Raw genomic sequence first — 14946 nt, 5'->3', positions numbered from 1 at the left:
TCATAGTATTTTCTCTGCTTTTAAATTGCAGGATGTTTTATTTCTTTAACTCCGGGGTGAAGAGTGGACATACCCAAGTATTCGCAGAAAACGGACAGCCTTTCTGGCGACAGGTTTTCTTAAGGATTACTGCTAAAATTTTATTCCATTTGCAAAACTGGAAGACTTGCTTTGGGATTAAATGCAGCAGTTTTTTCCTATCCTTTCCGTACAAAGAAGAAAGGAAGTTGCCACGAATGGTCGAGACTGAAGGTACGTGTGTAGCTTTCTTATATTGTGGCATGGTAGTCTGCATAGATGTCTTGGTGTTTATGACTCCAAATTTCAACTGATCAAGCAATGCACGCACGCACGCGTGGGGATGCCACGCGAAACAAGTCCCGTTTGATTACACCGTTCTACGTGAGTACCGGTTGACCCACTTCAGCAAAATGATGAGCGAATGTAGTACCCTGAAGGGGCAGCAAGAAATAACCATTCATGTTTCTCTCCGCGGGTCAGACCACACTGATGACGCTGTTGTTGATGCTGTGGCCGGTGAAGCATTGCCTCATTCCCTCACTGACTTGAGAGGGACTCGGCATCTTACCACGGTACACAACTAAGTGCACGCCTGTTCTGTGCTGTTAAGACTTTGTGACCGGTGTCGTGTTTCGAGAGCAGATCTTATAATGAGTGTAAGTATTTACGCATTTAATGTCGGTATCCTAATTAGAGAATGAATCATTACTACATTACTCCGTGGGCTGCTGCCTTTTAGTTAAAGTGAAACCAGGATGTGCCAGATATGGACGTTATGACACGCACGATGGAATTACAGATGATTGAAATTGTGGTAACCAGCTGTGACGAGATGATGAGTGATACTGGGCTACTGACTCAAAAAATCAAAACAAAATGGAACGGTTATGAAGTTGGGCATTTCTGGATGGTTCTGTGAAACAGCATTAAATTCTGTTATAATTGGAGGTATTATTTATTTATTTATGCAAAAGCGAGATTACATTTGGTTTAGCAGGGCTATCATTCTGTGGGCTTCAGTACTGTATCACTCCACTATTTTCTTCTTTAATCATGCATATCTTGAGATTTGTTGAAGTGACCAGTTTTCTTTACACCCACTATTATGCTGTATGGTAAATCCTTTAAAGGATGGCACTTGTGTGTGTATGTGTGTGTGTGTGTTTAATTGAGATTGGAATATTGCAATACTATCACTGGTTGTGCTGTGGGTGTTCAATGGGTGTCCTATGTCACTCACTCAGTACGGTAGCTCTTTGAGCAAGCCAGGGGGTGTCCGGTGTCCTTTGAGTTTAATCCAGTTCACATCCTTGGGGCTGGGTTGTTATTTAAATAGGTGATGAGAGACATTATTTCTGATTAAGGCACACCAGTGTGCTGGTGATGGGACAGCTGGTAGCTGGTTCACATTGAGCCCACCTGCAGACTTTATTTGGTAGCCTGTGAGCATCTCTGTTAGAGATGTGGGAATTGTGTGGTTTGTCTTTTCAAGTATTTTCATAAAATAGTTGATGAGTCTAGTAATCTATATTAGACCAGTGGGTGATACCTGTGTAGGGGCAGTAATGTTAATGCCTCATTGAGATGTCACATATAAGCACCTGTTTACTGGTAACAAATAAAATATTTGGAAGATATTGTCTGTTTTTAAGAACATGCTAGATTTTAGTGCCAAGATGAACCAGTTGGCAGTGTTCCCTTCAGCTTGTCATATTTGTTTTCTAAACTGTTTATTTGATATTCATTCTCAAGTAAACTCTCTATCATTTTCAATAGAAGTTATTAGATCAGTACTTTTTCAGACATCACATTGTGTTTATCATGTTAAGCTGAGCATGTTGTGTCCTAAGGCCCATACAGCTTGTTGAATTTGCTCCACCATATTCACCAGCCACTTTTCCGCTGTCAGCATCTCAACTCGGGGCGAATGGAACCACGCACCATGAACCACAAGCCAAAAAGCTGGTAGCGTTCTGGTTTGCGTTTCCATTCTGTTTCCTTTCGCAGATCCGCTCCCGGCTGCTCTTGTCCTCTGCCAGGGCTTTTCAATTAGGAGAGATTTGGCTAGCAAGCCGGCATCAGATTTCTTGCAAGATGGCAGTCTACCGGTGCAGAAAGCATAAAATTAAGTACCTTTTCTTTGAGAAGTGTTTGTTCCTAGATTAATTACATCAAATATTTGATGTCTCTTGACACAATTCAGCTGTAATATGTGCCCATAGCTGGCTAGAATCATAAAATAGCCATTTTCTAGAAAGCTCACCGTGGCTATTGATTATTGTAGACTGCCCTCTTTTTAACCCCCACACCCAGTGTTTAAACCCTTTGCCTGCTTAAGTGATGAGCTCAGCGCTTCAGCTATTGTGGCCAAATTAAACGCAGGCTAAGCGGCTGTTTTTTTCACTGGAAAAGGTGCTTATTAGCAACTATGGCAAGTGTATACAGTTTAGAAGCTGGCAGTTTGTCCTAGACAATGACATTGTCTATAGCAAGGCATAGCTAAATTTCAGTTAAATGGCTGTTTTTAGAATCATCCTAACAGGAGAAACTTCTCCAAAACCAATCGCTTGCCTTTCTGATTTTTACAGATTGGTTGTCTGCCTTAAAGATATTGATGTCTGTTGTTCTCATCTGATTGGATGATGTCATACCAGCTTAGATACTGAAGTATATATTTTAGAGTATTGATGTATTGTAGAGTATAGTAACCTACTTTTCTGATGTGACAGTGTTGGTGCTGCTGTGTTTCTATTAACAAAGTCTGATGGTAAAGTTACATCTTCAACTTCTTTTTGTGCTTTTGTGCTGTTAAACAGAACAGGTTACATAACTTATTTGGGTTATTTACTAGTTCAAGTAGCCTATTTGTCATGGGATCATGAATAATTGAGTGAATAACATGATTTATCTCAACCACATAGAGCTGAATCAACACAAATGCGGCTTTGCATCAACTTGCAGCTGTGTGCTGGCCATGTATGTTTGCTTGCATGGAAATAAAGGAAACAGAACACATTACCAGTCACGCACTATGTACACGGTGCACGCATAGTTCACTGGCCCAGCTCCTCTTATTGGCAAATGTCTGACTACAACACAGAGGTGGGTAGAGAGAGAGAGAGTGGTGGGGGTGCGAAAGCTGGAGACAGTGTTAACAATGTTACTGTGTGTGTGCCTAGATTAAAAAACTCAGGCCAGATTCCAGAGGGAAGATTAGTGCCTTGCAAAGGGGAGGTTGTTGGTGTAGTAGATAGTGGAGCGGTGTGTGCAGAAACACTAGGCTTTGTCAGAGTGGATCCTGGGCAATGGCTGTGTCTAATGGTCTTCGTGGCAGCCGGTCCCATTCATTACGCCGCTTATTGAAATGTTGTGTTAATTGGATGACGCGGCTGTCAGGCCTGTCGTTAACCTGACTCATCTGATGGTAAGCCTAGTTTCTGCCAAAATCTCTGATGGAATGAAGCCTGTTCTTAACTTTGTACCATGATGCGCTGAGTTTTCTATAGTTAAAAGAACAGTCTCTTAATGCCGGCCATATTAAGCACAGTCCGAAGCTTAAACTGTCCAACCCAAATATCTATACTGGTCTTATCACCACAGTACAGACAGAGGGTCACTGGGCTAATAAAGCATTCACAGGCCGTGATCCTGTAAAGAGGATGTAAATTATGAGGCTCTGTTGATTTATGTAGAACAAATGTTAAATCATATAAAGCGAGGTTTAGGTTATTCATTAACTACTGTTTGAGATACCTTTCTCGTATGGCGTTCAAATTCTAGCCTGTTGCCTTGGATGTTTTGGAGGATGTCATATGTAATTCTTTAGTACATGAACACTTTCCACCCATAAGGAGGTACTTTGGGGTGCATACATGTACTCTTCACCTCCCTCTGGTATACTTTACCCTTCTTCTGGGCGTCCATAAGTGTATACTTCTCAACTCCTCGGGGTACCTATCGCAGCACACTGTAAAGGACTGATATATGCTCAAACATGGTCAGTTTTGACCCTCTGTCATGTACCTTTATTTGATGTGCTTCCTTCTTTTTCATTGTAAGTTGTTCTGAATAGGAGTCTCTGCTAAATGACAAAATGTAGAAGTAAATGTATCTGTATTGACTCATCTTCTGTCTCCTGGGTGTCTGCCTATAGACTTCAAGCCCCTTCTGAGGACCTACATTTCCCATCTGTCTCCCCTCTCCTGAGCACCTGTATGTGCATTTTTACAGATATGATGAGTCTAAGAAAACTTCAGAGACCTGAGGATTCCTCTCTTCCTGCCCTGTCAGGAGTGCTCAGAGGTGCTGCAGCGCATAATGGTGTTTTGAACGCCACATTCTATAATTCAGCTGTACCCTTGAGCCAGGGACTGTACCTCTCAGCTTCTTCGCTTAAAGTCAATCTGTATTACTGGCTGAATGTAAGATGTCAACATTGTGACCAACATGTAGAGAACATTTTATACAGAAAATAAAAACAAGCTTCTGTCTGGTTTTGTCTCCCTTTGGATTGTGGTGAGGGGGGCACAGGACTTGGGGCCGGGCATTGCTGTCCTGCTTCTCGACTAAATTCACGTGATTCAACTGTAGAGACAATGAAACAAAAGCAAGTGCCAAACAGCAGGCCTAGCATTATTTGCTTGCCCAGCTGATGTTCAGATAATGTAAATGACTGTATTTGCCAGAAGCCCCATTGACTACTGTGCATGGCACCTTTGATAGGACAGCAGTGTTTGCGGGTTCTGTGGAATTGTACTGAATCATCATTGACAGTAGTTTGCTGGAACAAACTGCTGTGCTATTCATGCCATGTAGTTACCTTGTGGGAAGCGCGGAAATGTGGGGCCACATCTACAAACGCAACCAATCGCGCTTAATGTGGTTGACCAAGCGAGTAGTTGCAAGAAGTTGCGGAACTGGTAGCAAAGGGTGGAGACAGGCTGTACTTTCTGAGAAACTGTTTGTGCAATCTGTGGTTCTGCTCATATCCTGTCTACCTGTAATGAACTCTGTGGGTTTCTTTTTTTTAACACAGTTTCAATGACTGACAGCAAATGAGTAATCACTATGAACATCGGCAACAGCGTGACCACAGAAATAATTGCCTGCCTTTGTATTTGAAGAAATAAAGGTGCTTTTCTAATAAATGTGGCTATAGTAAAAAACACAGTTTAGGAACACCTTGGTTTGATGGCAGGACACAACAGTAAAGTCAATACCCTCCTTTCAGCTCCATTGATCTCGATTAGTGTGAATGTAGCGTTGCAGGCTATAGTGTATTCTGATGGCCTCTCACTGGCTACTCATGACATGGGTGTAATGTTACTTCTTTGCCTTTCAAGCCAGGAAAAGCACAGGGTGAATAGTACTACAAGAGCTTCAGGGACTTTCCAGTGGGAAATCAAAGCGGTTGGCTAAATGTGAAATCCCAATTAATGGATCAGGAATAATAAATGGGACTTACTATTTTTTAATTAATAAATCTGTAACTTGTTAATTTTGAAATAAAATACAGTAAATCTTAAATGTAGTTCATAATTGGTTGTGATATTTAAATAACTGTCCCTCACAATCTTGTATATTGTAACATATAACCGACTTCATGAATAATGTGGGACAAGGCTTGCTTTGAGATACAGTATGATGCAGGTATCCCAAGCTAGTGAAGCTATCTCATGTATCCAGATACTGCAGTCCCTCTCTTGGTGAAATTGTGTCTTAAAACGTTAGGCCTTGCTAAATATGATAAGATAGTCAAGTTACATGGGGTGCATACTGATAAAGTTTCTTGTGTTCATGTGTTTTCTCTTCAGCAATTCTCAGCCCTCAGACAAGAGCATTATAAGGACTGTACCTCTTGCATCGGGTACAAAGATAAGATTTGACCAGACAGCTCAATAGATGAACTGAGGGCATCACAGCAACAGCTAAATCCAAATCTTTGTCAGTCGCTACAGATGCCAGTTTTAAGATAGCTAGCAAGGTTGCCAACACACACAAAAATTAAATTGGTTTTAAAGCAATATGAACAAAGACAACAGTGACAATGATAATGAAAACAGAATGGATGAACAATGACAGCCTTGATCATATCGAAAATAATTTCTACTACAATTATTTCTGAATTTCTGAATCACTCTCCTTTCAAAAAGCCTGCTCACATTCTTGGTCCTGGCTTTTTGAACAACAGATTGTGTATGTGTGTGTGTGTAGACAGTCTAATTGTGTAGCAACCAAGTTGTATAGGTGTGTTATTCGTAGGGGTTTGCACTAGTGTACAGTCAACGAGGGAGAGGACATGTGTGTGACAAGTAAAATAAAATATATATAACATCCCTGAACAATGTGGAAGTTGACTGCTATTGGGAGTGTATGAGAAATGGGGAATGCTTGTTATTATGTAACAAATTTAAAAATTAGTTCTGCCTTTCTTGTTATTTGGAGTTAATTGTGCATGTAAGCAGAATACATTCATGTGTTGTCAAATAAGGCACAGTGTTCAGTTTGCAAAGCACTCTAGAGAATGTAGTTTAATTCCATGTGCAGTTAAACACCATAAAAGAGCTAATCATTGGGCAGCTTTCTTAAAAATGTGAAATGCACTTGCTTACTTTTTAGTTACTTAACCAAGTACATGCTGTTCTACCCAAACAAAAAGCCCTGAATGCAATTTCCTCACTCATTCTAACTGCGTGGACTCACTTGTTGGATTGCTTTGTTATTACGCATTCTTGATCACATAAGTGCAATAATACAGGTTAGACAGGCAGGAAGCAAGTTTCACGTTGCCTGTTACAAAATACTCACGCTGAATGGGGAGAGGCTCCCACAAACAATGGGCTGCTTGCTTCACTATGAGTCAGAACATGTACATTATTACCTCATACTGTGATTCAGAGCGAAAGCCAAATTTGCCATATTGCAATGAGGTTTTGAAGATCATAAAGCGTCAAACAAATGTTTTCCCAGGAAAGGGTTAAACAATATTTGTCATCAGCCTGGGATGCAAAATACCTCTTCCTCTGATAAGCTTGAAAATTAATCTACATATGGATGTGGCAAGTGAAGTGTCATAATGAGTATGATAAAGAAGTGAATATTAATCAAAAGGCAGCTCATACATGTTCATCCTCACGGTACAAGGTAACTTATACTCGCAGGGCAGGGGTGACTGGTGTCTGAGACAGTAATTTTAGAAAGAGCACATCTGATTAAAGCCTTTTGCCCAGACTGGGGAATGTTGGTGTAATGCCATCGATAATAGGAAGGTTTCACAGAGGCTGAAAATAGTTTTCAGCAACAAACTTTCATATCAATATGTCCTGTTTCATCGACTCGTTTAGGTCAGAATATTAAGTGTCAGAATTACTTTTCCTAAAAAAGAATGAAGGAAGAAAGTCAAGGCATACAAAACATGTAAATAATAGCCACATACCTAGTAGCGTCACGTATTCAGGCATGATTTCTCTTGTAAGCATGAGTAATTCTGACAGTGGTGCTGGAAGCCGTTTGGGGAAAAGATTTTGAAAAGTTAGCTTTTGCCTCAGCTTTTTCCTTTTATTAATTAGTTAACGGATGACAGGTGTACAATTTGCTCTCTAATTAGTTATCTGAAGCATAATTGTAACCATGACCACAAACAAAGTCAAACCATAACTATACCCATTAGTAGGACCTGGTAGATAACCATAATCTCAGCATGATTCACATGCAGACTAATTCATTCAGTGATCATTATATGGTGGCCATTTTAACTACACTAAAAAACTGAGACACTTGTTATTAATACAGGTCAATGCACTCTAGCAAATGAGCTCCCCTGTTCTCTGGGACTTGGTAGAAATGGTGGAAATGGTGGAATATGTTTTTATAGGACGGTACTGACATGGGATGTGGTGCAGACATCTAACCTAGATGTCTGCAAATATATAAACACCATCAGCTGGTGTTAAATATTACAAGAATAGTCACATGTTCAAAGCTGCAAGAAATGAATCATCAGGCTCCATGTGGAGTGTCTTGCACTTTAACAGCAGAGGATGATCCCAGCATCTTAAACCTGGAAATGCTGCTGATTCACCCTGCCCTTTCTGCCACAGCTGGGCCTGTAATCCAGTTTGGAGACGCATTAAGACAGTGATGAACATCTTGGCTGCACAGGATCCTTTCACTCATCTAATGGGTGTTTACAAACAGGTTTTAGCTCGCTCTGCAATGTAATCTAGGTGCTGATTGGTCAGGCCGTCTCATGGGTTTGTAATCTGCAAAGTGATTGGCTGTACTGTGTGACCGTGGAAAGAGACCTGCCTGCTTTTGGGGAGAACAGGACGTTTAAGGTGCATCCAGGCTGATAAAAAAGTAGATCCAAGATCACAGTAAGGTTCAAAATAATCGTAACGTGGAGAACAAAGATTTGTAGTCAAGGGAAAACATACACAGGTTCTTGACAAAGTCAGCAGGTCCCCAGAAAGGAGGAGTGTGGCCAGCTGGTCTGTAGTATACAGAATGGAAACAGGGCATTGTAGTCATGGGAAATTAATGAAAAATCTTAGGAATTTTTTGCACATGTAGTTCTCCATTTAAATTTTACATTGCTATGTTTTTCTGCATGCCAGCAAGATGAGATGCTTAGAAATTCACTAAGGCCATGCTTGCAATAGCCCGCATACAGCCCGCATACAGCTATACCACATTTATTTATTTATTTATGCATTTGGCAGGTGCTCTTATTCAGAGTGACTTACAAAGTTAATGAGGCTTGATGCATCAAATACAGCACAGTAGAAACAATAAAAACAGTGGTACAGTAGAGAATTGCACTAAATAGGCATTGAAGTAAAAGGCACAGTTAACATAAAACCATAACAATAAAAACGCAGTGCCTTGCAATTATCCCTAAAAGCAACATAATTGCGTCATACTAGACAGAATGGAGATCTTAACCGATCTATAAAGGCAACATGACCGTAGGTCATGGTGTCGACTGTACACGATGCCAAGCAATGATCAAACAATGATTCATAACAGTCATGCCCCATCATGTTCTCCGCTGCTCCAATCCAGATCACTCTCCAGCACATCACAAGAGGAGGTGGCCTGGCACAAGATAAGATTAGTGTGGTGCACTCCTGAGGTGATGGTGCTGGCTCAAGCCAGTGTGGTCTGGTCCAGATTCTGCTCCCTCTCTCTTTCTCTTCGTCCGTCTCGTAATCAGCATGCTCTCTGTACAGTGGTGTGGTGGGTTGGGCGTTGCCATCCCGGACTGATCAGGCAGGTGGAATTCTGCCGTTAGCGTGGGAGACCTGGCTGTGCTGAACAGTGAAGCTCTTTGCTCACGCTGATTCAGTTTACTTGGGTGTCCTGCGCGGCACACTGATTGGATCGATGAGGCAGAGCTCTCCTCTTCATGAGCCCTTACCAGGACATGAATGGTTGATTAAGGGATTGATTTGTAAGTGGTGCCTGAATCGATGAGGACATACTGTATAGAGCATATGTAAAACGCTCGTTCTCCATGGGCTGGTGCCGATGTTTGGTCATAGCAAGATCAGTGGTGTGAAAACATTAATATTTATGCAGTTTGTGTTTTCCTTAATTATGTGATTTATTTCCCTGTTTTTTCCCACACTGCATATGATATCCGGGTATTCCTTGCCTATACAAACAAGCCTGCCATGCCACCTAGATGGTATAATTCTGTCTGTATTTTAAATAACTTAAATAAATTAAAACAATAGATTACATGATTCATTTTAAGGTTATGCATGTTTCTGAGGGGTGCTGTATAGAGAAAGCTGCTCTGCTTTGTATTAGGCTTGTATGATAGATGACTGTATGTACATTCATTCATTTCTGTAAATTATTACCTTGAGAGCTAGCTAGGGGACTGTATAAACTTATATATAGTTTGGAGGGTCCATCATCAGGTTTGGAATAGCAGTGATCTTAGCAGATGCCTATGTGATACATTCATGAGCATTTCACTGAAAGAAAAACATGTTGTTGCAATTGATTGTTTTTGGTTCAACTTGAATTTCAGGTGCTGAACCTAAAGCTGTTTTACTCTGTGATATTTCTCACTCACTTTCGAGTTGTTAACCCCTGATTACAGTTGGTGATTACAGCAGTTTATTCCATTTGTGCCTTTCCTAAAATGTATCACATTGTCGTTGGTCTCACATTCATTTTGGCAAACCTAGAAATGTCACTGGCTCCATTTCAGTGAGTGTGGAATCGTAGCACACCGTAAAAGGGTGTGCAGGTGCTAGTGTTTATGCAATGCTGGAACAGGAGATAAAAATTAGGGGGATCTGTATCTGGTGTTATATGATATCAAGCTGTTTTACAACTTTGGGATCCACCTTAAAATTAATAGGCCCACATTTCTGGCCATTTACCATTGTAAGAACTGCATCTTCTGTACTTCTTTGGGTACAGCATGGAAATAGGTAATCATCTTGTGATAAGTAATAAGTCCAATCATTTTAATAGTATGTGCATCACAGTGACTTCCCTGGAGAATCACAAGTAGAGTATCAGCTCCCATCAATGATGCCCACAGTATTGCATTATCCTTCTGTAGCTGTTGAGCATGTTTTGGTGGAATCACTCTGAGGGTGTTTAATGTGGTCTCTCCTCTTCTTTCTCTGCAGGTGACCCTGGACTGTGAGTCAGGCCAGGCTGAACAGGGCTTATGGTAGGTGTGGGTGTCCCCCTGTATGGGGCCCTCTCCACTGTGTGAAGCACCTCATAACTGCATTGAAACTAAAATGTCCCCTAGAATTCCTTTAGAATTTCCTCTCCTCTCCAGCAATATCCCATCCAGTCACATCTGTGTAGTGTCCCATCCAGTCACACACCCCAGTCAAGCACACCAGACATTCTCATTCTAGAGCTTCAGTCATGATTGTGCTGTGATAGTTCACAGACATGGGGAAAAAGGGAATTAGTGTGTGGATATGACTTGTTTGCAAGCAAGGTCACTAAGCTCAAAAGTCACACACTGGCTGTGTTCTGAAGGCGTGGTGTCCACTGTTTTTGCCGCGGTGGCCAACCATATCCAAATATTAACACGGTTAGGCTTTAAAATAAGTTCAGCTCACAACCAACTGCCAATAGAAAACTGTGGTTGCTGTGCTCATGTTTTGGAATGAAATGAGTGCAATTGTTGAGCTGAGTTTGCAGAATCAGAGTCCATCCCATCAGGATTACGACTGCATTCATTTCCCTCCAGCGCACTTTGAAGATACCTCTTATTCAGTTTATTCACTGTCATTTTTTTTTCTGAGAAAGTGTTTCTGCACAGTTGATCATCGTGATTAAATCTCAGAATTTCTAATCCATATTTCTCTGATGAACATGTTGAATTTGCACAGAAGTGAATAAATATTTTAAATCCATTGTTTAGTCTTCACTAATATGATTATGTAAAGAATAATTGTCATTACTGAATGCTGTTGTGATTGTAATATCAATATACTGGTATAATATTACAGTGATGATATAAGCTGCTCTTCTAGAGGTTGTTGTTTAAGTATTTAGTTGCAAAATAATTTCTGATGTGAGGTTAGCTTTAGGAATCTTTGAAATTCATGTAGCCATTCTGAAAAAAGTATGCATGTATATAAATGCCAATTGACCAGTTGCCAATTAAGACTTTCAGATCTACATGAAAAATTGTGAGTTGTTCTGTAGATAATTGTAAGAAAAACATCCCGGATTGTCAGTTTGCTTGTATGAATTTGACGCGGGGAAGCACAAAGCCATGCCATTGTACTAATCCACCCAGCGGGGGAATTGCATTGCAGGATCTGGGGACAGACAAGGACATCGTGTCCTATGAAAGAGGCATGAGTAGCCATAAGCCCTCAGCCACACTCTCTGTGTTCCTCTCATCTCAACACTAAAAGGGTGACTCACCAGCCCGCTCACCAATGATTGGCAGTCCTGGACTTTGACTCTCTTCCTTGTGAAGAGAATTTGGTGTGATTTAAATATCAGGGCTGAGTTCTGAAATGGAATCAAGATCTTTATCATGAAGCACATCAGAAATTATTTTTTTTTGAAAGATCATTGCTTACATTGCTTTCTTTTTTTTTTGCGACATCCATTGATGCGGAAATTCATCCAGTCCATTTAACCCAGCAGAGCTTGTTTGAGCTAATTGTGTTTATGCTAATTGTGTTTTGTGCATTTTGTCATTTGAGACATGGCGGTTTTACATAACCAGAAAGTATTTCACGATTGGCTGATCAGAGTTATGGATTGCCCCAGTGAAAACAATTTGACAGCTCCAGTTTGAAACTTCCTTTAGAGATGCCCACAGTCAGAACTGGTATATTGTCAAACCTCCATGTCTCACTGCTAAATCAGAAGTGATTTTTTCCCATTGCTATTGTTGTCCCTCATTTATTGCCGCATGTCATAATTCATTTTATTTCCCTTTTGTGGTAGACGCGCATGACTTTGAGCCAATCCACAGATGCATGCACGCTCACAAGCCCGAGTTGAGCGCCGCCGCACGGCTTTGACCCGCCTCTCAGAAGGTGTAGCTAGAACACTACCCACCTACCCACTCCCCCCACGGCCTCTATATGAGACTGGAACCTGAGGTGCGCTGTGCTGCCCCCTGATGGATCACAGTAGTAGTGAGCAAAATCACGAGGAGCTGGACCCGGGAGGCCGCGGAGCGCCAGAGGGCAGGCGGGCGTCCGAGCCCGAGCACAGCCTGTCCAAAATCACCCACAATGCCTTGGAAAACATAGGTGTGCTGGGGCAGGGCTTGAAGCAGCTCTTCCAGCACCAGCGAAGACGCTCGTCCGTGTCGCCGCTCGGTGCGGGCTCCTCCCCCTCCGCCTCCTCCACAGGCAGCCCCGCCCCCGAGCCCTCGGAGGCGGGGCCGGAGTCGGGGGACGCCCCCCTGGCCCTGGCTGACACTGACCCCCACGCTTCCGCCCACCCCACAGCTCTGAACCGCGTGCTGCAGCAGATCCGAGGCGCCCCCATGATGAAGCGCGGGACCAGTCTGCAGAGCCGCCGCAGCAAGGCTGCCGGGGACCCGCCCAAAGGCAGCCCCCAGATCCACCGGCGCAGCACCCAGGAGGCCCTGATACAGGCGGGCCGGCCGCGCTCCTCCTCCACCACCGACGCCCCCAGCAGCCCCGCCCTGGCCGAGGCACTGCTGACCTGCACATACCCCGCCGCGGAGGAGCCTGAGCGGGTGAGTACCAGTTTCTGGAATGAGTTGGAAGGTTGCGGAGACCCCTCCAAGCAAAAAAAAAACCTCCCTAATACACAGCCCCTCAAACACGGCTAGCCAGATGGCACGTCTAATAGTTCAGTTGCGCCATTTCAACCAGTGCTAATTAGACCCAAAAGGCTGCATATTTGCTGCCCTTCTCGAAAAAAGGCTCTTAAATGCACTGGTACAGCTTGTTGTCATAAACGCGGTGCCTGGCTTTGCTGTGTGGCCCGGCTGGTTTGTGTGTGACAGTCCTGCGGTGAAGCACAGCGCGGTGCAGGTCAGTGAGCATTGGGCCCTCGGAGCACACGTGGTCCTCACAGTCGGGCTGATGCACCGCCACAGGACACGCTGCCTGCATATCGCCAACACTTTTTTGATGCTTGTCTGCAGTGGGTAACCCGGGGACTGGGGACACGGGGGGGTGGGGCTGGATGGATGAGGGGTCGGTGGGGTTATTTCAGCCGGTTTTTTCCGGGCGGTTCTGCTTGTGGTTATGCGGCAATGCGTTTGCAGTGTTTGCATTGTGAGAAAAACATAGGAACTGTGTGCACTGTCATTATGAAGCTTCTCTGTGTTGTTTTTGCTTTGTACAAATGGCTATTCAGTGGCACCTAATGGTTTACCAGCACACAAGGTAAACCCACCGCATGCGACCTGTTTATTATATATGAGCAGCTCCTCTTTGTACTGAAATGGTCGCCCCTGTCGCTGGAACAGAACGGGCGGGGGAAATCCAGATCCCGTTTTGATGCGTCAGTAGCTGTGATTTGCTGCAGGAAGAGCGGTTTATAATGTCAGGGCTGGGGTCACGCGTGACGGCGGTCGGGCGAGGTCCCGCCGCTGTCGCGTGTGCGCCCGGCGCGCTCCGAGGCCGCGCGCTCCGCGATCGGAGAGAACACCGAGGGCTCGCGGGCACGCAGATCTGCGCTGGGAGACGCTGCACCTGTCACCTACCAGCATGTGTGCGGTGCAGATGGGAAGCAGAACAGGAATCGCTGTGCTCACCCGGGCATGTGTGCTGACACCTAGCTCGCGTTCCGCCGCTCTGCCCTGTGGGAAGAACTCGTGGGAATATCTTCAAGCCGTTTTATGAGTAGATTCCAATGAAATGCTGTCACAAACTCCCTTTTTTTCTAGAATTTGCCATCTGTCTAAAGCTCGTTCTTCATCGGATTAAACCATGAGGAGGACTCTTATGTGCATATCAGAGTGATAAGCAGTTACTCATGCCGGATATCAATGAGAGCACTATCCAGACTGCAGGTGTGTCTTGGGTGCTGGAAAAGGCAGTAAAGCTCTGTCATTCATCGTGTTTTTTTAATAAATATATTTAGATTAGATACACGAGATTAAATATTTGTCTGTTGGTAATAGTCACTGCTATTCTTCAAAGAAAGCAGCATGCTTATTCTGAATTAGGCTGCTTAACTGACTTACAGCCCTCTCATTGTACTCTTCTCTTTTCTCTTTTACTCAGTTGCCTCCCTCTCCGTTACTGGGGAAAATATAAAAACAGAAATTATATTTTATAGAGTTTAACAGCTCCATGGAATGATTTGTTCCACCTTAAAAATAAAAAATAAATAAACAGCAGGAGTTTAGCAAGAGTATCATTATAAACATTAATAACTGAGGCTATTACATTTCATATCTTAGACTTTATTTTAAGGTTATTTTAAGAT

The 14946-nt window shown here is 43.0% G+C and overlaps 1 protein-coding gene across 1 annotated transcript; it reads left to right on the top strand.

Annotated features, from left to right (window-relative positions):
• The first annotated feature begins 578 nt into the window (after window positions 1–578).
• On the top strand, window positions 579–14293 carry LOC118780374 (transmembrane and coiled-coil domains protein 1-like). Its single transcript, XM_036532823.1, has 4 exons — window positions 579–593; window positions 10674–10717; window positions 12475–13240; window positions 14096–14293. The coding sequence occupies exons 3-4, from the start codon at window positions 12653–12655 to the stop codon at window positions 14291–14293; spliced, it is 786 nt and encodes a 261-aa protein (XP_036388716.1). The 5' UTR covers window positions 579–593; window positions 10674–10717; window positions 12475–12652.
• Window positions 14294–14946: the final 653 nt, after the last annotated feature.

Source organism: Megalops cyprinoides, chromosome 7 (assembly GCF_013368585.1).
Source record: "Megalops cyprinoides isolate fMegCyp1 chromosome 7, fMegCyp1.pri, whole genome shotgun sequence".
In the NCBI taxonomy this organism is placed as follows: Eukaryota; Metazoa; Chordata; class Actinopteri; order Elopiformes; family Megalopidae; genus Megalops; species Megalops cyprinoides.
Note: the sequence above shows the minus strand (reverse complement) of the source record. Positions and strands in the feature narration are given on the sequence as shown.